This window comes from Pyrus communis, chromosome 10, assembly GCF_041283825.1.
Source record: "Pyrus communis isolate YQ-2024b chromosome 10, ASM4128382v1, whole genome shotgun sequence".
NCBI lineage: Eukaryota > Viridiplantae > Streptophyta > Magnoliopsida > Rosales > Rosaceae > Pyrus > Pyrus communis.
This window is the reverse complement of record NC_142574.1, coordinates 4,498,345-4,523,143: the sequence shown is the minus strand read 5'-3', so window position 1 is coordinate 4,523,143 and position 24,799 is coordinate 4,498,345. Positions and strand designations below refer to the sequence as shown.

Sequence of the window (24,799 nt, the reverse complement as noted above, 5' to 3'; positions counted from 1 at the left end):
GATATTGATAGCGAGTTAGGTGGATAAGCAAGCATATGGTGGCATGTTTAGTGAGATCATTTGAGTGAAACATGTTAACTCACAAATATGAGTGATGAGTGTGTATGCCTTGTGAGAAGCTCACTTGTTTGCATATGATGATTTTAAGAAGTTTAGAATTGCATCGGCATGACTATTACACATACTATACTCCAAGTTGGTTTATTAATATTTTTTTTTTTTTTTGAGTCTTTGTGTTTTCTTTAGTTTTGCTCGAGGACAAGCAAAGTCTAAGTTTGGGGGTATTTGATGTGTGCATATTTTCATATATTTTTATCATATACTTCCTTTGGATTTTGTATATATGAATGGGTTAAATGCACTAATTTATATTGTTTTAATTTATAGGCATTCAATACTGAAGTTATGCAGAAATGAAGTGAAAAATGAGGTTTTTGGGCGTGTAGAGTAATTCCAATGGAGCATGAGGCTAACTGGTTGCGCGAAGACATGTGCATTACGACAAGAAGATGAAACCGAGTGGTTTTGGAATCAAACAGACATGGGAATGCTATTCAATGGACTTTATGAGAGAACTTAATTTCTAATTTTTATTATTTCCATTTATTTTTCATTTTCTTAAATAAGGTTTTAAAGTCCATTATGCTTAGGAGTTTAGTGGGGTTTTAATTGAATTTCGAATTAGCCTTTAATGCCCTTGCCATGAGTTTTATATTAAGGAGATCCATTCTCCTTGTGGAGAGTCAGCCAACAACTAGAGAAAAAAAAAAAAAAAAAAAATGGAAAATCACAATTCTACGAAGGGGCTGCGGCAATGAAGGGAAGAAGGAAGAGCTTTTCTAGTTTCTTTTCTTTTCTAGGGTTACGATGTAGCCTAATCATGAATACTTAATTGTTTATGGCATTGTTATTATCAAGTTTTTCATCTTTATTGAGTATCTTTTGCTATTCGTAATGTGCTTATTTTTATTTAGATGCTTGATCACCATCTAAGTTTAAATTATGTAGATTTGATGTAAGTTAGAGTAGATGCCATACTTAACTTGGGTTTAGCTTCTTGCAATTGACACCATAAATACCTATTTGTAGATGCCATACAACTACGGTTTGTGTGATTTTCCAACGATTTCCATAGAGCTTAATGGTTCTTACTTGTTTAAATTCATCTAGATGCCATAGAGGGTTAACATGTAAAGATACTTTTGATGTAACTAGATGCCATGGCCGTCGAATAATTTAGGAAAAATGGATCATCAATATTGGGGAACTACTTGAGCATAACATATTAAGAGAATTGAGTAGAATTGGTTATGGTGAATTCAGATGCCCTAGGTCTTCTTTTCTTATATATGTTTTCAATTTGTAATTTACATGCATTTTATTTTCAAACTTTATTTTATTTTAGTTTAATTTCCAATTTTCATATCTTTTCCATTAAAGCTTCTCCACTATGAGTTGTTTCAATTTAGTTAGTAAGATTTTAGAATCAATTCGATCTCTGTGGGACGATATCCGTGCTTATATGCTATACTGTCACTTGATTTGTATACTTGCGAGCACTAAAATTCGAGGCTTAGTGAGTTTAATTTTGGTTATCTAATTTTCACAACACTTATCTCAGTTTGAGTAATGATTATTTGTGTAATGGTGATTTGATGAATATTACCCCCGTTGGTACAATTCCTCTGACTCTTGATCATACTAAATTCCATCTCCGTAATGTTTTCCTCATTCTCATTCTGAACTTCGCAAAAATCTTCTTTCTGTTGGCTTTCACCTCAAAAAATCTAGTTTTTTCCCTCTTTTTTTCCTTCTAGTTTCTACCAAATTTATGACTTACGCACTGATTTCTTATTTTTCAAGGCCGTGTGGATGGATTTTATCCGTTGACCCTAACTTCTACCACCTCCTCTATTCCCAAGCGTTCGCTACTATCTGTCCTTCCAACTAGCATCAACAGCTCAATCACCCTTCGTCTCCTGTCATGTCTAGTCTATGTTCTAGTCTAGGTTGATGTTAAAGTTGATAAAAATCCTTTTGTAAGGGCTGTGCCCTTAAGAAGTCTACTCAACTTCCGTTTTACTCTAATAATACTCGTTCTTCGTCCTTGTTCTATATTGTTCATTATAATGTGCGGATATCTCATGTTACTTCTGTTAGTGGGTTTTGGATATATCCTATGAAATGAAAATCTCAAGTGTTCGATCATTTTAAGAGTTATGTTGCCATGGTTTGTAACATTTTTTTGCTGTAAGATTATGGTTTATCAAAGTGACAATGGTACAGAGTATGTTAATCAATCTTTTTCTAATTTCTGTTATGTATTGAGCATTGGACATTACTCTTGCCTTCATACTCCTCAACAAAATGGGCTTATTGAACGTAAACATCGTCACATTTCAACACTAATCTAGGTCTTTATTACATATGGCTGGTCTGCCACACATTTTGTGGGTCGAGATTGCTCTTACATTTATAGGGAAGGTAATCAAGTTACTTGCGAATCATGGTTCCTCTTCTACTGGTCTTGTTCAGTGGGATTCTCCTCCTGATTTTATTTTGCCGTATTATCAGCGTGATTATGTAGGACTTCCACACTACAGCTTTAGATAGATGATCTTTTGTTGGTCTTGTTATATTTTGTGTTGGGTGCTTGAGGTTTTGTTTGTTATGGATGTTGTTATTGTCAAAGTTAAGCTTTATGTCCTCTTTGACAGTTTGTAATTTTTCTTCCTTTTTTTTTTTTTATTTTTTATTTTTATAATGATATCTTATTGTTACTTCCCATGATAGCAATACTAAAGTAAGATTGACTTTGTGGTTTTAACGGCAAAAATAAAAAAATAAAAATAAAAAAAAATAAAAAAATCATCCTACCTCGGTTCTTAGTTGGAAATCTCTTTATTCCGTCACCCACCTACCAACTCTCATCTTCATGACTATGGTTGGCTCTACTTTCCCCACCTTGAACCATATGTCACCGGCAAACTGATTAGATGATCGATCTAAACCGTATATTTTTAGGTTATAGTCCTCAGCACGAGGATTATCGGTGTCTTAGTCCTCAAACAAGTTGTTTCTATGTATCGCGTCATATTATTTTTTAATGAAAGTTCTTTTTCTTAATAGTAATTTGCTGGTACTGCGCTCATCGGAATGTTGTCAATGATTTGCTATGTGTGCATGGTAACTCTGCTTTTTGATTAGGAAGTCACTTGAAAAGTGGTTCATTTTTTTCTTTGTGGCCTTACATTTTCATCGTTCAATGCATTTTTATTCATTTAGACAAGTTTTGTAACTAATTTATTCTTTCCATCGTAAATATATCATTTTACAGAATACATGTACAGTATCTTATGTAAGCTGGCAATTCGACGAGAATTAATTAATTGAAGTTGGGTCAATCATCATGCATACATTGGAAAAGAGTTAAAAAATCTCATTTGTATATATTACAACTGCTGTATAAGGTTCTCATTTTAAGGACGTGTAAGGCTCTTTTTTATATGAGTCATCAAATTAATTTTAGGGTAAATTAAGTTATCAATTTAAATACTTTATGTTATATTGAAACACAATAATTCTACAAAGTGATTAAATTCTCCCTTACCGTCTCTCTCCTCCATATCCCTTTTCTCTCTCTCTCTCTCCATCTCTCTCGATTGTTCACTACCCCTGCTCTCCTCCTGAGGTTTTTTTTTTTTTTTTTTTTTTTTTTTTTTTTTTTTTTTTTTTCCTTTTCTTGTAAGAAAAAAAGAAGAGGGATCTGTTTCAAAATTTTCACCGTCGTAAAAAAATTTCATACGAAAGAGTTCAAGCGTTTAAGAAGAAATGTGATCCCAATATTTGAAACCATAGATTCTCAATTTTTTTGGTTCTTTGTAACTAACTGGATTTTAATATTATTGATAAAAGATTGGATGAAATTAGATATCCAAAGTTATTAGGGTTTTATGCAATTGAATTTGCTGGATTTAGATATTGATGAAGAGACTAGTTTTTTGTTTTATTTTATTAGTTAGTATTTTGTTTCCGTGTAACATAAATTATTTAAATTGATGGCTTAATTTATCGTAAGGTTAATCTGAAACTCTTATAAAAAAAAAAGACATCACAAGTTCTCAAAATGAGGACTTTTGGAGAGCAGCTTTATTGTGTGTGCCGCACAACAAAATATTCATACTATTGAAGTGGTTCGTCTACAACCTGAAAAACCTTCTTTGAAATGGACTCACCACCATCTTAAAGTTTTGATCTAGTAAGTACATCACAGGTCCTCAAAATGAATCCATTTCGTACAAGTTGAACTCCTAAAACCTTTCCCATTTTGTTGCGAAAAGATAGCTTGAAGCTCAGAACTACAAAAAGGATGCTACTATCGCTTCAGTCCCGAGGGCAAGGGCAGCTAAATCTTCGCTAGCAATAGTTAAAAGGGCATTGTTATTGGCACTTCAAAAATTTCATTCTACACTCCAAACTTTCTAGGAAAGAAAAATACACTTGTAAGGAGTGTAGAATGAGATTTTTCGAGTGCCAATAACACTTCCCTAGATAAATACATTTTTTATATATACCGACCACAAGAATGATATCCATACATACATACATACATACATACATACATATATATATATATATGGATTAGGATCTGGGACATAAGTTGTTGACGTACATTTGTACGTCTCACTTCGTAATGTATTTCAATGATCCAACTGTTTATCTTTTGTCGTACATCGAAGTTCATGTCTATAAAAAAATTATTCAAATCTGAAATCATGACTGTAGGATTAAATTTAGTGTTTCTTTGCAGAACCGTATTTCTCTATGTTTTTCACTATAGTTAAATGTCTTAATGATATTGTATTGTCTTATTTTTTGGAAGGATGATCTATGAATGACGTACTTAAATATATACAATTACGATCATTGAAATACATTACGAAGTGAGTTCTACAAAGTGTGTCAAAATGTATGCGTCCCCCAACCATATATATATATATATATATATATATAGCCAGGATCTGGAGACACAAAATTTTCACACACAAAAATGAATAAGTAACACAGCAATTGGCAAAGTATGTGTGCTTGAATTCTGAAATGCATAGCCTCAAACTTGAGTTAGACTAACTGTTAACATGATCATAACCAAAATATAGGGCATGTGTTATTTGATTTAAACTTAAGCTGCCTTTCCCACAAGATAGCAGCAATAATATCATATGGGAAATGATAAAAAGTACCTAATTCCTTGTAAAAACTAATTATCATATACCCAAAAGTAAGTATTAATTCAAGTAGCCATACTTCAGTATAGCCACTACCAACATCACCGATATTATCTTTACTTAATTACTTATTACTAGGCGTGGAGTTTTATCATAAAAGGGCTCAATGATATTAAGGATCGAATTTCTCATACATTAATTGTATATTTTATTATCATATACCTGATATGAGATTCCATTCTCCAACAATCTACACAAATTGTTTCTTGATCAAGGAGCACAAGGATGCAACCACATAACAAGAAGATAGAAAGAAAAACACTAGCTGAAACATGAGGTTACTTATGAATGCTTTGTTAATTAACTCTCTACAAACTGGTACTCTAGAATGGTTTCAAGTGCTACAAACTCACTTTTGTAGGATAACTTTTCCAATTTTCTACGGCTCTTATTGCTTATGTTCTATAAACATCGGGTATAATTAACACAATGCTTACATCTCTAGGGAATATATGAGCATTAAAAGCATAATATAGATAATATTTAACATATTGATCTTACCTGACTTGCAATGATGTACAAAGAACTTGGTGTGTGCTGCACTTGCAATGAACAAACGATGGGAAGGATAAACACAAACTTCAATTTTCCATAAAACAATATACTTGAGACTAAACATAGAAACAAAACAGCGGAACTATCAACCCAGCTGAATACTGGTATATTATTCAGTCATTTGATAAAATGATCCAGACATCATAAATTGTTGCATATACGTTCCACTATCTCCACCAAAAATCATTTTTTTACTTCTACTCTAACGAATTTGTAGGATCACAGTTCTTCTGAATCAGAAGCATCTTGAAGTTGTGGGACTTTTCAGTCAACCCAATGTCTGTAAAAGCTTTGAAAACCCTACTGCAGGCAGTAACAGAAAAATCAGTAGTAGTTGATTGCCTCCACCGATCAATAACTTCTCCTACTTCTTTTAACTGGCCAAGCATTAGGTATGAAGAAAGAATGCAAATATAGTTTCTACTTGTCATCTTTTGCCCAGTCATTATCAAGGATTTCCATATCTGATCAATCCTTTCCTTATTTCCTAAACCAGCATGCAGAATAATAAGGAAGTCGTACGTGATCCATTCTCTTTGTGTGATTACTTTCTCAGCTTCAACTACTAGAGTGCTGCACTCTGCATTCACAAGATGCCCAATGCTAACATATATATTTGCCAGGTTAATGTATCTCTCCCATCCTTCACCAAAACCAGGATCATGTCTCATTTCATCTAAAATCTGTTGAAGTTGATCAATCTTTAGATTTGCAGCACATGAACTAATCCAAAGATTGTAAGTGAAGATATCCGGTGCAACCTTGTGGCATTTCAGATCTTCCACGACTAAAGAGACCTTCTCTACTTGCCCAACTGACATGTACATAGTCATCATCTCATTGTATGTAAGGGCACTAAGGGACAGGTTAGATTCCTTTATCCTCTCATAGAGGTTCTCAGCCTTTTCAGTCAATTTTGCCCCAGCATAAGAGTGGAGAAGAGCAGTATACGTTTCACTTGTTTTTGCAGTAAGAGGTAGACCTTCAAAGTATCGTTCCGCAGCATCGATGCCAAAAACTTTTGTCATCAAGACAATGCGGACTGCATAGTCAGAATCTGATAGCTCAAAATCATTATGGCTGACCATCCACTCGGATATCTGCAAGCTTGTACAAAACAGAATCCACTGAAACAGAGAACTAAAAGAGGCACACGAAGATTACATTTTGTTGTGTTCCCAATTTCATTCTTGTTTTGGAAACAAGAAATATGTTTATGTTTAGACATTTTTAAACGAGAAAACAAAAAAAACAAAAAAAAAAAAGTGAAAACATGCTGGCTTGTTTCGTATGTAGGATTGGATTGGAATGGATAACTCCATAATTTCAAGGTATATTAAGGTGAGAAATGAAAAAACTATGACCAACTAGAGGGTAGAAGATGGATTACTCATGAAGCAAACTTATCCATTTCAAATCTCTCCAAAATTGTAGGATTAGAAGGGATGAGTTTTCTTCATGTCTACTCCTCTTCTAATCCCCTCCTAATGAAAAATCATTCACTTGTACCATCAATATGCCTTAAATGTAAGGACTTATCCATTCCAATCCAATCCTACATACAAAACGAGCCTGCTGGGTACACTTAGAAGCTATAGAAGGACACCTATTGCAAGTGAAATAAAGTTAAAACCTTAGTAAGCACAAGTCTAGTGCCGACAAGCTCAACTAGAAACAAGGAAAAGTTAGTGCACACTGCGCATACATTTCATTTTAACATTATAAAAACTTATAGGAATTTAAACGGGCTGGGGTTGCTATCCGTTTTTAAATGCTCATGCACAATACTTGGATTAGGCAATTTACATGACATCATTTAAACCTTTTGCCAAAAGCCTACCCTTCATATTGCAAGGGTAATATATTTATCGGGAATTTACTGAAACGATGAAAATACAAATCCTAATTGCTAAAATGAACAGTTTTCTGGATTTTTTCAATATGTTGTTAATATTTTATTGGTATGTGGTCATTGTTTGATTTTGATCATTTAAGCGATTGAAAATTGTACAATCTCCTATTCTATTCCAAGCTTTCAACTTTCCCTCGTTTTCTAGCTAACCAAACACAAAATATCAAACAGTGAAAAAAAGGAAAGGGGGCAATTAGCTCCAATAATCAGAAATCAAACCCCAATTGCTGAACTAAATCAAATATTGACAAAATATCGATCAAATATCGGCCACAAAGTAATCACATAATACTGAAAACCCCATCATTTCACCAATTGCGATTTGAAAAATGAACATTTTGGCAAATTTCCCAAATATAAAAAGAGAATCCAACCTCGAGGGCGTGCTTGTAACGGTGACACTTGCTGAGGTCCTTCGAGATTTGGCGGAGGTCCGAAATGGAAATTGGGTTGCCTTCAGAGACCCATCTCTGAAGAACGTTGGTGGCGCTTCGCTTGGGCTGCCTGAGACTGAAGACTCTGCTCTTCAGGTTGTCACTTTCCTCAGAATCTTGGACAAACTCATCATTCACAGCACCTGCTCCTCCTGACGACAACAATCTACCAACACTAAGACTAACACTGCTGATGCCGCTGCTCCGTCTGAGAGTGCGCAAGAGTGACAGAGACGCCATTGAGCCTACACTTCCTAGTTTCTGCTCGGCAAGCTCTCTACTTCGGCACACACGCACAACACAACTGATTGACACCACTTTCGCTTTTCGGCCGAAGATTTTGGGCCTTCCGGGGGTGGGCCTCACTATAAATTGGCAACACCTGTACTTATGTTTTGAGTGAATTACTGTAACAAGAGTAGTCATTATTAGGGGATGGGTTCAAAAAATCGAAAATCGAAAAAAATCGGACTAAGCACTGAACTGAAACTGAAAAATCAAACCAAACCGAATCGAACATCATTGGTTTGGTTTCGGTTTTTTAGGTTCAGAAACCGAACCAAACCGAACCAAACCGAATCCCTTTACACTTCATGGATGTATGCCCATAATGTTTCTTTTGTGAAACTTTGTTGTCGAGTTTGAAACTATTGATCCTAAAAACAACCTAGCCTACGTGATGCACATGCTGAGTAATTAAAGCTAACTACATCATTCGGTCGAATACGGGGTGTGCCAACACGTTGCCTGAGTTCGGCTGGGGAGTAAAATATGTTGATGTGGTGTTGGGTGTGTGAACACGGAAGATTCCTTGAAACAAGAAACCAGAATAACGTGTACAAAATAATATTTTTGTGTTTATGATTTTTGGGGTTACGATCTCTCTTAAATTTGGTCCTCTGATTCTATCTCCGTAAGATCTAGATTTGTTGATCCAAGGGCCGTCGAGGCTTGATCTTGGATGAACAGTTGTAAGTTTCTTCAAGGGCCTTCGGGGCTTGATCTTGAATGTTGATGGATGAGCGGATCTTCAAGGGCTTTTGGGCTTGATCTTGAAGAACGGTTGGTTGTGTGGATTTGTTTGTGCTGTTGATCCAAGGGGCCGTTGGGGCTTGATCTTAGGATGAACGATGAACACTTTCTTCAAGGGCCGTCGGGGCTTGATCTTGAATAATGGTTGTGTGGATTTCTTCAAGGGCTTTTGGGCTTGATCTTGAAGGTTGATGGATGAGCGAATCTTCAAGGGCTTTTGGGCTTAATCTTGAAGAACGATTGGATGTATGGATTTGTTTGTGTTGTTGATCCAAGGGGCCGTTGGGGCTTGATCTTAGGATGAACGATGAACACTTTCTTCAAGGGCCGTCGGGGCTTGATCTTGAAAGAGGATTTGACGAAGAACGAAGAGTGCTTTCTTGATCCTTCGGAATTCTTGGGAATTTGGATGCTTGAGAGCTTTGGAGTTTCAAAGCTTCAAGGATTTGGGGAATTCTCTTCCAATTTGGGAGTAGAGAAATGTATTTGTGAATTCCTTGATGCTTGATACCTTGATGGAGAAGCCTATTTATAGGCTTTGAGAATGAATCACCACCACAAAATATTTTTTTCCTTTCCAAGCACCATTGCCTAATTTTCCCACTTAATGCAATATTGAAATTGAAGTGGTGTAACTTATGGCCTAATTTCCCACTTAATACCATTTTAAACTTGAAGTGGTCTAACTTATGGCCTAATTTCCCACTTAACACCATTTTAAACTTGAAATGTGTATGCTTTGTCATTGCCCAAAATGAGAAGAACTTGCTTTGATCCGTAATGGATTGAAGTGTGCTTGCCTTGTCATTGCCCAACATGAGAAGAAAAACTTGTTTTGATCCTCAATGGATTGAAATGTGCTTGCCTTGTCATTGCCCAAAATGAGAAGAAAAAACTTGTTTAATCCTTCAAGGGTATTTCTTCCTATTTTGTTGAGTCACACGCCATGTGTACAATTTGTACAACACGTGGCGTATGCCATGTATGCCTTGACACGTCAAAACTTTAATGCGTTGGTGAACATTTGTTTTACTGAAATTTCGATGTCTACAAATGCCCCCACTTCAAGGCGCGTCGTAGACATGTGCTTGTCACGTGTAGAAGATGCGTTTTGAAGTCCCTTAATGTAGATGTCAACCCAAGGGCCGTCGAGGCTTGATCTTGAATTGGGCTGGAAATTTCTTCAAGGGCCATTGAGGCTTGATCTTGAGTTTGACTGGAAGATTTTTTGGTTTCCTCCAATCGTTGATTTTCCACAGGCTTAGTCTTGAACTGGGCTGGAAATTTCTTCAAGGGCCATTGAGGCTTGATCTTGAGTTCGACTGGAAGATTTTCTGGTTTCCTCCAATCGTTGATTTTCCTTTGTGCTACTCTTGAACTGGGCAGCAGGAAATTTCTTCAAGGGCCATCGAGGCTTGATCTTGAGTTCGACTGGAAGATTTTCTGGTTTCCTCCAATCGTTGATTTTCCTTTGTGCTACTCTTGAACTGGGCAGCAGGATATTTTTGGTCTCCCCCGAAGGTCTGAGCTTTACTCCTTTTTTTTCTGTTTCTTTGTTCAATCTCTCCAATTCGTATTGAAGAGGGTTAGAGGATAGCTCAGCATATGCAGTTGTTGCTTGTCTCCACATGCTTTAATGTATCATTTTCACTTGCCTTACTTGCTCCCCTTTGCAGAAGTGGTCCCTTCTCTGGAAGTGTATCAACCGTTGAAGATGACTACTCGAGAGCAACGCTAGGTAAGCAACCAGGGAATAGATTCCAAGCAGTCGGTTCCAGATCGGAAGACTGACTCCAAGTGCCGGCTGATTGCTTCTTTCACTTTGCCATGCAAGTAAGAACAAGGACAAAGGAAAAGACAAGGAAAAAGCATGATATGAGATACCTTTGCTTTCGACCTTGATGATATGAGATACCTTTGCTTTTGAAGAAGCGGCGAATGGATCAGCACATGTATTTGTTGTGCTTGTCTCCACATACTTCAATCTACCGTTTCCTCCTGGGTCATCTGTACTCCAGGCATCTGGTATCTTCTTTGGGGAAGAAGAAAAAATTGAGTATTTCGAAAGGCTTTGCTGGGAGTGCGCCCTCAGAGGTGAGGAAGAGTTGGGCATTTTTTTTTTTCAGGTATGCCTTGCCATAAAAGATGAAGGTCGACATATATAGGGATTTCCCAATAGCAAGTGGTGGTTATGTTCTTTTACCCTTGTCGACAAACGTCTCTTCGATTTTTTAACAAGCGTCTCTTCGATTTCTGAGCGAGCGCCTCTTCGAAAAAATAGTCACGGGTGCGGCTCTGTCACCACGCTTGTTGGCAAAGGCGCGTAGTTGGGATGATAAACTTCACGTGTTTTCAACTTTGTCAGAGATCTTTTGACAAAGTTGAACGCGTTATCTGAAAAGCCGCGAAAGCGTCGCCGAACTTCACGCAGGAAAATCCGATTTTTTGAATCGGTGGTCGTGTCGCCTTGGCTTTTTATAGAGGTATCGATTACCTCCAACATGCACACTTTGAAGATCGCCCGTTTGTGAAAATCGTCTTCGGCCCTTTCTGATTTTACTCCATCCACCTTTCTCTTTTAACCTTTTGACAATGGCTAACCCGTCTAACATTTGCTTAGATTTGAGTCTCAGCAGTGATCCGAGTGCGCCGCGTCAGGTAAATGTATGGTGCCCTTCTTTCTTATCTTCTAATGGCCCTTTGACAGGTGAAGATTCTGTGATGAAGGACGCAACAACAGCTACGATAGTAGCTAGGAACTTCCTCACTCCAAAAGATAATAGGCTGCTTTCAGAACGGTCCGATGAGTTGGCCGTTCAAGAGTCCCTAACTCTCAGTGTTCAGTGCGCAGGCTCTGTATCCAACATGGGCCAACGCCTACTTGCTCGATCCCGCCAAGTGGAATCATTGATGGCGGAGGTGGAAACTCTTAAGCAAGAGATCAAACAGCTTAAGCACGAGAATAGAAGTTTGCATGTGCTTGCAAATAACTATTCGACGGGCATGAAGAGGAAGCTTGATGAGCTGCAAGAATCCAGTGGTCGAATTCAAAGTGACCGTCAAAGTGACCGTCAAAGGCTTGCTGCTTTTTTCCAGAGGCACCTTTTTCCTGGCTCATCTAGCGTTCCACCAAGTATTGAGGCCTCTTCTTTGATGCCTCCCGCTTCTGTAGTTTTCCCAAGTAGTGGGGCTTCACGTGAACAACCTTTATGAAAGCTCCATCTCTTTTTTTTTTTTTTTTTTTTTTTTTTGTACGCACTTGTAATTTCTCGGAGATTAATGAACATGCTTTACTTATTTAGTGTATTGTGCTAAATACAGATAAAACATATACATCACCAAGATGTGTTATTTCCTTTTTTTTTTTTTTTTTTTTTTTTTTTTTTTTTTTTGATGATGTGACTGTACTTGAAGTTTTGAAGTTTCAAGTTGCCTACGTACCCTTGGTTGAGGAGGGATCAAGTCATGACGTAGTTCAAATGAGTGATGGTTTTTTTTTTTTTTTTTGATGATTTTGCCGTACACAGTTTATGCTCTTGTGGGCCAGGAGCGTTTGTTGTCACCTTTTAGGCTCGTGCGAACGAGGAGCTTTGGTTGTTGTTTGCAGTTTCAACTCGTGCAGACAAGGAGCTTTTGGTGCCGTTTGCAGTTTCAGCTCATGTAGGTAAGGAGCATTTGTTGTCGCCTTTTATGCTCGTGCGGACAAGGAGCTTTGGTTGTCGCCTTTTAGGCTCGTGCGGACGAGGAGCTTTGGTTGTCGCCTTTTAGGCTCGTGCGAACGAGGAGCGTCTGTTGTCGCCTTTTAGGCTCGTGCGAACGAGGAGCGTCGGTTGTCGCCTTTTAGGCTCGTGCGAACGAGGAGCGTCTTTGAATTTGTCAAACGATCTTAGAGAGGCATTCCTTGCAATCTTCATAGCAAGGAGTCTTGACTGAGTGATTGAAGAAGTCTTCGAGGAAGAAAAGATCCCGCATGAACGATCTTTGTGTTGTAATTTCATCATCCTCAACATTTTCATGTAGCTTTGAAGGTTGACAGTAGCTGCTTTGCTCCCTTTCCGATTGGTGCACTTGTGGAGAAGACATATGTTTCTCGTGCAGTTTCTTCGGAGTGACATGAGTCCATCCTTCAATTTCACTTGACTTGGAGCATGCCCCCAACAGTCGAGGTGAAGACTTTGAGTCGAAAGAGCCAGAAGTGACATCTTTCTTAGGGATTTCATCTTCAGTGCCGTTCTCTTGGGTTTGTTGGCATGAAGATTTGTCAGTGTGGACGATGATGCGCCTCTTTACCTTCAGTGGTCCTTTTGTGTAGACCTCTAGGATTGCTTGGCGCTTCATCCTTGAAGGAATCAAGCTTCGAACGTCGCCTTTTTCTGCTAACCCATCGAGCTTTTCTTCCTTTGGTGTTGTCTTCCTCTTTCCAAAAGGCTTCTCATTATCTTCAAATCTTTCCGAAGCTGATCGTCGCAGAGGAAAGATAGCTGTGTTGCTTTGTTTCTTAGGCTTTAACAACCTTTCAAAAACAGAGCTTTGGGATGTTGGCGCGTTAAGCCTCTTGAAGACGGAAGTTCGGTCTTGCCCACCAATACGATCAAGTGTCGAAATTCTGGGTTTTGAATGATTCAGCCTATCGAAGACTGACACTCGAATATGAGGTTTAGGCTCCTCTTGATTTTGTTCAATGCTCACGCTGATGTGTTGAGCGCTAGCGTTTTTCGCTTTGCTTGAAATCTTCACGAGTGCATTTGGTGTGAAGCCAAGTCCAGCTTTGTTGTTGTCAACTCCGTAATCATGCTCCTTCAACTTCTTTTGAGTCTCGGTGAGGTCACGATCTTTGTCGTTGACGGTGTTTGAAACCTTCTTTCCAAGATTTGAAGAGGAAGCAAAGTCATGCCTAGCCTTTGACATGAGTTCGTAGGCATTTGGGTCAAAGCCTTCTTCGGTCTTCTTAGTTGAAAGAGAGCTTGGTTTCACTTTGACGCCATGCTGTGCCTCCAGACGGTTGATGAGTCCGGCGGTTTGCAAGTTTTTCTCCTCTACAGTCTTTATCAGCCTTGCAACTATTTCCTTCATCTGAACCAGCTGTTTTTCAATGGAGGTAGTGCCGATAGTCATGACTTGTTCTTTGTTTGCAGCCATGGACTGTGCTTGAATATCTTGAACGAAGACAGAGATGAGAGGTAGAGATTGTCCCACCGAGCGTGCCAAATTTGTGAACACGGAAGATTCCTTGAAACAAGAAACCAGAATAACGTGTACAAAATAATATTTTTGTGTTTATGATTTTTGGGGTTACGATCTCTCTTAAATTTGGTCCTCTGATTCTATCTCCGTAAGATCTAGATTTGTTGATCCAAGGGCCGTCGAGGCTTGATCTTGGATGAACAGTTGTAAGTTTCTTCAAGGGCCTTCGGGGCTTGATCTTGAATGTTGATGGATGAGCGGATCTTCAAGGGCTTTTGGGCTTGATCTTGAAGAACGGTTGGTTGTGTGGATTTGTTTGTGCTGTTGATCCAAGGGGCCGTTGGGGCTTGATCTTAGGATGAACGATGAACACTTTCTTCAAGGGCCGTCGGGGCTTGATCTTGAATAATGGTTGTGTGGATTTCTTCAAGGGCTTTTGGGCTTGATCTTGAAGGTTGATGGATGAGCGAATCTTCAAGGGCTTTTGGGCTTAATCTTGAAGAACGATTGGATGTATGGATTTGTTTGTGTTGTTGATCCAAGGGGCCGTTGGGGCTTGATCTTAGGATGAACGATGAACACTTTCTTCAAGGGCCGTCGGGGCTTGATCTTGAAAGAGGATTTGACGAAGAACGAAGAGTGCTTTCTTGATCCTTCGGAATTCTTGGGAATTTGGATGCTTGAGAGCTTTGGAGTTTCAAAGCTTCAAGGATTTGGGGAATTCTCTTCCAATTTGGGAGTAGAGAAATGTATTTGTGAATTCCTTGATGCTTGATACCTTGATGGAGAAGCCTATTTATAGGCTTTGAGAATGAATCACCACCACAAAATATTTTTTTCCTTTCCAAGCACCATTGCCTAATTTTCCCACTTAATGCAATATTGAAATTGAAGTGGTGTAACTTATGGCCTAATTTCCCACTTAATACCATTTTAAACTTGAAGTGGTCTAACTTATGGCCTAATTTCCCACTTAACACCATTTTAAACTTGAAATGTGTATGCTTTGTCATTGCCCAAAATGAGAAGAACTTGCTTTGATCCGTAATGGATTGAAGTGTGCTTGCCTTGTCATTGCCCAACATGAGAAGAAAAACTTGTTTTGATCCTCAATGGATTGAAATGTGCTTGCCTTGTCATTGCCCAAAATGAGAAGAAAAAACTTGTTTAATCCTTCAAGGGTATTTCTTCCTATTTTGTTGAGTCACACGCCATGTGTACAATTTGTACAACACGTGGCGTATGCCATGTATGCCTTGACACGTCAAAACTTTAATGCGTTGGTGAACATTTGTTTTACTGAAATTTCGATGTCTACAGGGTGCACCAATGGTTTCTTAATCTCGCGACTACGTCCGAGGAAGGAACGCGTCTCAGCCTTTGGGTTCTAGAGCTTGAAGACACAGGCTGCTAGTTCTACGAAGTTCAATATCAAATTCGGCTTTCAGTGTGTTGAATGTAGTAATCTAGTAACACCTCACTTTGTTGAGAATGCTGGTGTTGTTTATCCAAACTAAAAACGTGTTGGCGGGAAAAAAGAAAATAAAAATCTCAAGGTGTTTAAGAGGTTTGCGCATGGCAATTGCGTGTTGAATTGGAGGCTTTGAATGATGCACCCTTTTCTTTATTTATAGTAGTGATTTCCTCTATGGTCGAGGTAGAATTTCACTCGGACTAGAATTCCTTAACCCAATTTGATTAAGTCTTGACCAATCCTAACCCCTATAGGACTTTGAACCAAGCTCTTTTATCACTCAGATTCATCCCTCAATTCTCAGCATCTTTTCTGATTCAAAGCATCTTTAGCTTCTAAAGAATCCTCATTGCACTAGGATTCGACCACTTCACCCTTATCCAGGCCAAACCATCTCCTGATAGGATTTGGCCGAACTCCATTGGACTCGGCCCATGACAGAAAATTCCTAGTATCCCCTTCTGGACCGAGAATAAATCAAGGCTTGGCTCAAAGCGTTATTTTTGGCCCAAACATTGCCCTTTTGTTTCTGAGGTCTTCGGCCTACAGTGTTTGGCCGAACTTTGCCCTTGAAGAAGCGATCTATTATTAACTGAGAAATAAACCCTCGACCTACACTTTGTGGTCGATCAAAAGATCCTTGCAAAAACAAATATTCCTATCCACTCAATATATACTTATCACGCACAATCTCCCACTATATGTCAGTCCTTGATAATCGCAAAGGTTTAACACACGGCGCCTTCTTGTCGCAACTGTCTAGATTCGGCAACACACACGCCTCACGCCCGAGGCACATAGACGTCGAAATGTCTCTTCCTAACAATTATGCCCTAAAGTTCGCCGCCACACGCAATCGTGCAACCCTGATTCGCGTGTTTTTCGGCCTCTTTGCCAGGATTTTTAAATTTTTGTAATGATTGCAAAATATTTGGGCTGGATTTACCCCTTAATTTTCGAATTTGAAACTGTCGATCTTCTTCTTTAGTTACCTATAAATATCACTTTTGGCCTCATTACAACTTTACGCTTCCAAAATTCTCAAAACTCTTGCCATGTTGCTTTGAGCTTTTGAAACCCAGAAAAGACCAACCTTTGAAAACCAGACAAAAACCTCCAAACCCTTGCTTCAATGGCTACCAATACCTTCATCACCAAGCTTGTCGAAGAATGTGACAAATGTCACGATTTCATCTCAGAATGCCACCAAAACCCTCTGATTTGAAGAAGATTCAGTCGCCTCTCACCAAATCCTAGGTCCTTTGTTTAAAGAGGACGTTCGAGAGGTCATCACTGAAATGCTAAAGAAGCATTACCTGAGTCCTTTATTCCAATTATATGATTAGTTGAAATAAGAATCGACTAAACCTCAGAGAGCCTGACCTTTGACCCTTGCAGCCTGGGCTGCTTGGGTTAGCCGAATGGAACCCCACTTCAGCAGCGATTGGAAGTCATTTGGCATTTTTTTACACCATTAAAATCTCGACCATCGAGGTTAACATGAACCAAGAACTTCTGATGGCTGCCTTGAGTTTCTGGTGCTTGGCCACCAACACCATGGTGCTTCCCCTCGGCCCCATTGGTCCAACCGTTCTAGACACAACGGATATCCCCTGCACCTCACCATTTGGTCTTCCAGTTGATACCACTCTTTCTCGGTATTAGTTCAACTTGGATTTCAAAATAGTCTACGATGAGCGCGCTCTCGAAGTCCTGAAAAAGGATAACCGAGAGGAAGCATCAAAAGATGAAGTGAACAAGCTGCACAAGAACTTCTTCAATTACAGCACTCTCATCAACCACTTCGTTGGCTAAGAAAAAGAAAAACTCAGGAAGGGAGAGCACGAGGCGTTCTTGTTTTACTTGTACAACAAATTCATCTTTTATACCAAGTCAAACAAATGCCTTGCCGAGAATATGCCAGTGGTCGAAGCCCTGGCCAGTGATATAACCATAATTACATAGTTTTATGTTTACATTCTTGTTATGTTTTTGAGTGAATTTAATTTGTTTCACTTAGTTTTATGTTTTTCTTAGATTTAAAGAGCGAAGATGAAGAAAGAAGGAAAAATGAGCAGTTTTGCGATAGAAATGAGTTTAGCATGCTGGACACAGAAGCTATTTATGCAGATCAGCCAACTTTACAGATTAAACTGTACTTCATCATAATGAACCAGTTGTTGAGCCTTGTACCATTGGAAAGACATGGAAGTTAGCGTTCAGAGGAATTTAACGGTTCATGATTTCGATTTTCCTAGAAGATGTTATAGTGATTCTTGTACCGGACATCTGCCAGCAATGCTTACGCGGGATTTGCAAAGAGATTTCAGATTTATAAATTTTAATAAAAGGAAATGTGCAAAGCAAAATGAGAGCTATTAGAAGAGTTCAAGACTATCCTAAAAGGTTCTAGTTAATATATTTGCTAGTTTGGTGTGCCACGTTATCAATATACCAATCCAAGTAAGAAGATAATTAAAGAGTCCTATTCAAGTAAGGATTTCAGCATTTATGCAAGAGAAAGGGAAGGAAGACAAAAAGAGGGACTTTTGGAGATCAGGTTTGAGGGGAACGTGATTTTTGAGTCCAAGGAGAAAAGGAGAGGTCGCAGCCGCCAACCATCTTTCTTATCCATTTTAATCGTTCGGAAGTTTTTCATGTTTTCAAGATTTTAAATTATGTTTTCGTATTCTATGAATAACTAAACTCTTTTTCTAGGGTTAGGATGATACCCTAGCATGGATGTTTATGGTTTTTAATGTTATTCATTGGATTTCTAGTTTCTTTCAGATGAATGCTTAATCACTGTTTGAATTGTTACTTTTTGTTTGAGTTCTCTGATTGATCACCTTAGGACTTTGCATCTAATAAGATTGGAAGATGAATTTGAGGCTGAACTAGCAATATAAGTCAATTAGCTTCTTGTGGTTAAGTGTGGTAAATTACATTATTGCTTGACAAAGAATAATGGTTTGCTTGGTTCCCTTGTCTTCTAGAGCATAAAGAGTCCTACTGGTTAACTTTATGCCTTAACCAGGATAAATTGCATGTTAGGATATATGACATTTGCCTGAACTAGGAGAGAATCATTCACTTAAGAAAAACTATGGTCTAATGTGCCTGACAAGGACTTAGATGCGGGAATTATCATCTGAAGAATCGAAAGATTCGTTGAATGCATTGAAACCTAAACTATATTGCTTGTGGTTGATTTTGAATCCCTAGACTTTCACCATTGTTTGTCAAATCTCAACTTTCAATGTTGTCATCTATAGTATTTTCTGTTTACTTTTCTTTTTAATATTGTTTTCGTTTGCTTAAAATCAAATATTCAAAACAATTCTTTACAATTTCATTGAAATCGTTTGTTTAAATTGAGTCTAATTGGTGTTTGTTTAATTAGATTTTCTTTAGGTTATCAAATACAGATTAAGAATCTTGGTGGGAATGACACTTGGACTTGTAAGCCATTATATTCTGACATTCTTGTGCACTTGCAAGTTTACACCAATTTTATGACCCCTCTGCCGGGGATTCTTAATTTAATTTAAAATTTGGAATCCTAATTTACATCTAATTAAGTTGTTTTCTAGTTGTTTTTCAGCTTGCTTTAGTTTTAGAGTCATAATATTAGGCAACGAAAAACAGGAAATCACATTCCAGTTTTATATTAGTTCTGTTCGCTCTTTTGCTCGACTATTTTGGACTAACTTTCCTATATTTCAATAGGCTTATTATATACCACTGGAAAGCTACGGATGTCTAGTTTTCAACCCATAAAGCGGATCAACAATTTGATTTTTGAGCTGGGAATTATCGTCAAAATACTGATCAGTGTGCAGACAAGGAAATTTTCTTTTTCAACTTGGAATAGTTTTCCTTTGCACCTAAGGCTTTGATTTATTTTCTTTCCAATTCAAATTAGGTTGCATGCACGGAAGACATTCACTCAAGCTTGAGCTTATTCTTGTTAACCAAGAACTTGAGCGTACTTTAAGACAACAGCGGAGACAACGAGTGTTTCAAGAACCAGCCATGGGTGAAGTAGTCAATAATGGTTGGAGATAATCCTCCACCATTGCTACCACCACAACCAAGGCTTGTGTGTGATTATACAAAACCAACAGAGTATAACGCATTGTCATGCATTATTTTGGCTCTAATTGCGCAGCGATTTGAGATTCATCCACAAATCTTTCGGTTGCTACTTATATTTCTTGGGAAAGAGGAAGAAAATCCATACCATCATATCAAGGCGTTCTTCAAGCTATGTTCCACATTCACCTTCACCAATGTTACTGAAGAACAAATTTGACTTCGTTTATTCCCCTTCTCTTTGAGGGATAAAGCAAGTAGTTGGTTAGATTCTCTTCCCGAAGCCTCTATCGACACATGGACAAAATTATCCAAGAAGTTCTTGTCCAAATTCTTCCCTGCTTGAAGAACCAATGCTCTGATCAATGAAATTATGAGCTTTCGGCAACAAGAAGGTGAACAGTTTCATGAAAGTTGGAAGCGATATAAGGACTTGTTTCTTCAATGTCCTCATCATGGTTTCAACACTCGGCAAAAGGTTCATTATTTTTACAAAGGTTTGAAATCTCAATGTAGGAGCATGGTTGATTCAACAGTTGGCGGAACCTTAATGGACAAAACTCCAAATGACTCCATACATGCCTTTGAAGCTATATGTGAAAATTCTGAGCATTGGGATTTTCTTACAAAAGATTCGAGAGTTCCAACTGCATCATCAACAAAAAGATAAGGCCTTTATGAAGTTGATGCAAGGACGGGTTTAGAGGCACAAGTGGCAGCCCTTACAAAGCTTCTCACACCACTACTAAGCAAGATAGCCACGCAGCCATGTACCTTATGTGCAAGCATCACCCATGACATGGAAAATTGTCCAGCAAATCCTAATCTAGAAGGCATGCAAGAGGTCAAGGCATTTAGTGGGAGGCCTCGAAATGATCCGTACTCCAATAATTATAACCCGGGATGGAGAGAACATCCAAATTTATCTTGCAGAGATTCGCAAAATACCATGGGACCATCCAATTCAACAAAGCAATATCAGCAACCTTATCAAGCTCCTCCAATTCAACAATAAGACCCTTTTACCAAGGACATGCTATCTCAATTCTTAAATAAAATTGATTGGTATGAACAAGAAGTTGTATTACTTAGACAAAGTCATACGGTGTTGGAAAAGGCTCAATCTAATTTTAAGATTCAGTTGGGACAAATAGCTACTACTTTGAACAAGTTGGAGCGAGCACAAGGGCAATTTCCAAGCCAAACTGAAACCAATCCTGGGAATCAAAAGCATATTCAAGCTGTTACCACTTTGAGGAGTGGAAAGACGAATGATAATAATGTGGGAAGTCCAAAAATTAATAAGGAAGAAGATGAAGAGGTCAGCGCACATATAGGGGCAGCAGCTTGACAAGAATTCTTGGAGTTCTATAATGTCTAAAAGCAATGACACAACCCTTTACAAAGCTAAAAAATCCGATCGTTCGACTCATTTTTCTTTAACTGGAGAAGGTATGAAGATCATGAGGAGGTGAAGTTATCAGACACAGTTAGTGCGATTCTTCAAAGAAAATTGCCACCAAAATCCTGGTAGCTTAACAGTCCCATGTGTTATTGGAGAAAGAAAATCGAAAAAGCTCTGCTTGACTTGGGAGCAAGTGTGAATTTGATGCCCTATTCTATTTATGAAAACCTCATATTAGGTGAATTAAATCATATATTCATTTCTCTACAGTTTGTTGATCGTTCTGTGAAATATCCAAGAGGGATTGTTGAAGATGTATTCGTGTGTGTTGATCAATTTATTCTTCTTGCTGACTTCATCATTTTGGACATGGAAGAAGCCGAAATTCCTACTCGTGACTTACCTCTCATCCTTGGCAGACCTTTCATGGATATTGTAGGTACGGAGATTGATGTTAAATCAGGTCTTCGAAGCATTAAAGAAGCCCATGGATCTCTATTATTGCTTTCATGTTGAGGTTGTGGATCAAATTATAAAAAAAAAAAAAAAAAAACATTCATTGAATCAAGCATCACAAATCCTCTGGAAGTTTGTATCTCTTAGCATGAAATGAGTTTTGAAAAGGCTACTGTTATTGAAGCAGAACGAGATCTCAATGCCATAGTGTCCTACCCTCCTAAAGGCCAACCAAAATTTGAAGCTTTGCCACTTTCACAAGCCAAAATTGTACCATCCATTATACAACCTCCTAAGCTTGAATTGAAGCCTCTTCTAGAGACTTTAAAGTATGCATATTTGGGTGATTCAGAGACTCTTCCTGTGATTATAGCTGCTGCCTTAACCAAATAGAAGAAGAAAAGTTGATGTAAGTATTGAGGGAGCATAAAACAGCGTTGGGATGAAGTATGGCAGACATCAAAGGAATTAGTCCTTTAATTTGCATGCATCAGATATATCTTGAGGACGAGTCAAAGCCTTCTAGAGAGGCTCAGAAACGTCTCAATCCACAAATGAAAGAAGTGGTTCGTGCAGAAGTTCTTAAATTACTGAATGTCGGCATTATTTATCCTATATCTGACAGCAAATGGGTGAGTTCACTGCAAGTTGTACCAAAGAGATCTAGTATTACAGTTGTCAAGAATGAAAATAATGAGCTTATACCCCAGAGGATAGTCACAGGTTGGAGAATGTGTACGGATTACAGAAAGATCAATAGTTTAACTCAAAAAGATCATTTTCCGTTCCCTTTCATTGATCTAATGCTTGAGAGACTTGCAGGCCATAGTTACTATTGCCTTCTTGATGGCTATTTCGGATATAATCAAATTCCTATAGCTTCAGAAGATCAAGAAAAGACTACTTCCACATGTCTGTTGGGAACTTTTGCGTATCGAAGAATGCCCTTTGGGTTATGTAATGCTCCAGCAACATTCCAAAGATGCATGATGAGCATTTTCTCAGATATGGTGGAAAGGTGTATCGAAGTTTTTATGGATGATTTTCCCATGTTTGGGTCATCGTTTGATCAATGCCTTCATCATCTTTCATTGGTGCTCCAACGGTGTCAAGAAACTAACTTGGTTTTAAATTGGGAAAAATGTTGGTTTATGGTGAAAGGTGGTATTGTTCTTGGTCATATAATTTCAGCTGAAGGAATTGAAGTTGATAGAGCTAAGGTGGAGCTGATTTCGAAGCTTCCTCCTCCTATTTCTGTAAAAGAAGTTCGATCCTTTCTCAGGCATGTAGATTTTTATCGATGATTCATTAAAGATTTCTCGAAAATCACCAAGCCACTTTGTGATCTGCTTGCTAAAGATTCTATGTTTAACTTAAATGGTGAGTGCTTACAAGCTTTTGAGACCCTCAAGAAAGAATTAACACAGGCCCCGTTCATAAAAGCTCCAGATTGGGCTTTTTCTTTTGAAATCATGTTGACGCTTCTGATTATGCAATAGGTGTTGTGTTAGGGCAGCAAGTTAACAAAGTCCTTCATGTTGTATATTATGCTAGAAGAACTCTCACTGATGCTCAATTGAATTACACGACGATGGAGAAAGAATTGCTTGCTGTGGTGTTTGCGTTGGAGAAGTTTATGAGTTATTAGGTCGGTTCAAAAGTGATTATATTTTCTGATCATGTAGCCCTCCGATATTTATTAACCAAGAAGGATGCAAAGCCCAGACTTCTAAGATGGATTCTACTTATGCAAGAGCTCGATCTTGATATTAGAGATAAAAGAAGCGACAAAGTGAATTATTTGGCAAGAAAGTTCATTCCAGCAGATTGGGACAAGCAACAGAGGAAGCGTTTCTTTTCTAAGGTATAACACTTTTATTGGGATGACCCATATCTTTTCAAGCACTATCCTGATTAGATTATTCGACTTTGTGTTCATCAAAGTGAAATCCAAAGTATTTTGAAATTTTGTCATTCGTATGTTTGTGAAGGCCACTTCGGTGCAAAGAAAACAGCTTTGAAGGTCTTGCAAGGTGGTTTTTATTGGCCTACTTTATTTAAGGATGCACATCACTTTGTGATGACCTGTAACAGATGTCAACGAACCGAGAATTTATCATCTTGATCACAGATGCCTTTGCAAAATATCCCAGAGGTTGAATTGTTCAATGTTTAGGGTATCGATTTCACGGGTCCATTTCCTACATCTCATGGGTATCTTTACATCATTGTGGCTGTGGAATATGTTTCTAAATGGGTGGAGGTGATACCAACAAAGACCAATGATCATAAAGTCGTATTGAGTTTCTTAAAGGACACATTTTCACTCGGTTTGGTACACCATGTGCTATCATTAGTGATGGTGGATCTCACTTTATCAATAAGTCATTCGAAGCTCTTATGAAGAAGTATAACATCACTCACAAGGTTGCTACTCCCTACCACCCGCAGACTAGTGGACAAGTTGAAGTTTCTAATAGGGAGATCAAACACATTCTAGAGAAAACAGTGAGTCAAAATCGAGAAGATTGGGCTTTGAAAGCGAGTGATGTTGTTGGGCATATAGGACAGCTTTCAAGACTCCCATTGGCATGTTCCATTTTCGACTTGTCTCTGGGAAAGCATGTCATCTTCCGGTGGAACTGGAACCTCGAGCATTTTGGGCATTAAAGAAGTTGAATTTCGACATCAACCAAGCAGGGACTTTGCAAAAGTTTCAATTAATGAATTGGATTAATGAGGAATGAAGCTTATGAGAATGCTAGGATTTATAAAGAAAAGACGGAGATTATTCATGATGAGGCTTTAATTCCCAAGCATTTTGAGCCACATCAAAAGGTGTTATTGTTCAACTCAAGGCTTCAATTGTTTCCCGGGAAGCTGTGTTCTAGATGGTCTGGCCCTTTTTCTGGTTGTTCAGGTATTTCCACGCGGAGCAGTAGAGATTCAAGACATGAAAACTGG

The 24,799-nt window shown here is 38.3% G+C and overlaps 2 protein-coding genes and 1 non-coding gene across 3 annotated transcripts; 1 reads left to right on the top strand and 2 right to left on the bottom strand.

Moving 5' to 3' along the window:
• Nucleotides 1-5,850: 5,850 nt before the first annotated feature.
• LOC137729683 (pentatricopeptide repeat-containing protein At5g09450, mitochondrial) lies at nucleotides 5,851-8,547 on the bottom strand. Its single transcript, XM_068468687.2, has 2 exons — nucleotides 8,130-8,547; nucleotides 5,851-6,943 (listed from the first exon to the last, which is right to left on the bottom strand). Exons 1-2 carry the CDS (start codon nucleotides 8,427-8,429, stop codon nucleotides 6,041-6,043), a joined length of 1,203 nt encoding a protein of 400 aa, XP_068324788.2. The 5' UTR covers nucleotides 8,430-8,547; the 3' UTR covers nucleotides 5,851-6,040.
• An 11,782-nt stretch (nucleotides 8,548-20,329) lies between these two features.
• LOC137730381 (small nucleolar RNA R71) lies at nucleotides 20,330-20,436 on the bottom strand. The gene has a single exon (XR_011068141.2). It is a non-coding gene; the product is annotated as a small nucleolar RNA R71 (small nucleolar RNA).
• A 1,848-nt stretch (nucleotides 20,437-22,284) lies between these two features.
• Nucleotides 22,285-24,505, top strand: LOC148693398 (uncharacterized). The gene is made up of 5 exons (XM_088677672.1): nucleotides 22,285-22,747; nucleotides 23,335-23,475; nucleotides 23,521-23,699; nucleotides 24,012-24,098; nucleotides 24,221-24,505. Exons 1-5 carry the CDS (start codon nucleotides 22,285-22,287, stop codon nucleotides 24,503-24,505), a joined length of 1,155 nt encoding a protein of 384 aa, XP_088533798.1.
• The last annotated feature ends 294 nt before the right edge of the window (nucleotides 24,506-24,799 follow it).

Excerpts from the sequence above, each read along its gene's own strand:
- LOC137729683 (XM_068468687.2), bottom strand. The coding sequence starts at position 8,429 with ATGGCGTCTCTGTCACTCTTGCGCACTCTCAGACGGAGCAGCGGCATC. Across the intron at positions 6,944-8,129 it reads GTTACAAGCACGCCCTCGAG|ATATCCGAGTGGATGGTCAG; the intron begins GTTGGATTCTCT and ends ACAAGCTTGCAG.
- LOC148693398 (XM_088677672.1), top strand. The coding sequence starts at position 22,285 with ATGGCAGACATCAAAGGAATTAGTCCTTTAATTTGCATGCATCAGATA. Across the intron at positions 23,476-23,520 it reads TGCGTTGGAGAAGTTTATGA|CCCTCCGATATTTATTAACC; the intron begins GTTATTAGGTCG and ends CTGATCATGTAG. Across the intron at positions 23,700-24,011 it reads GGAAGCGTTTCTTTTCTAAG|GGTATCGATTTCACGGGTCC; the intron begins GTATAACACTTT and ends TTCAATGTTTAG.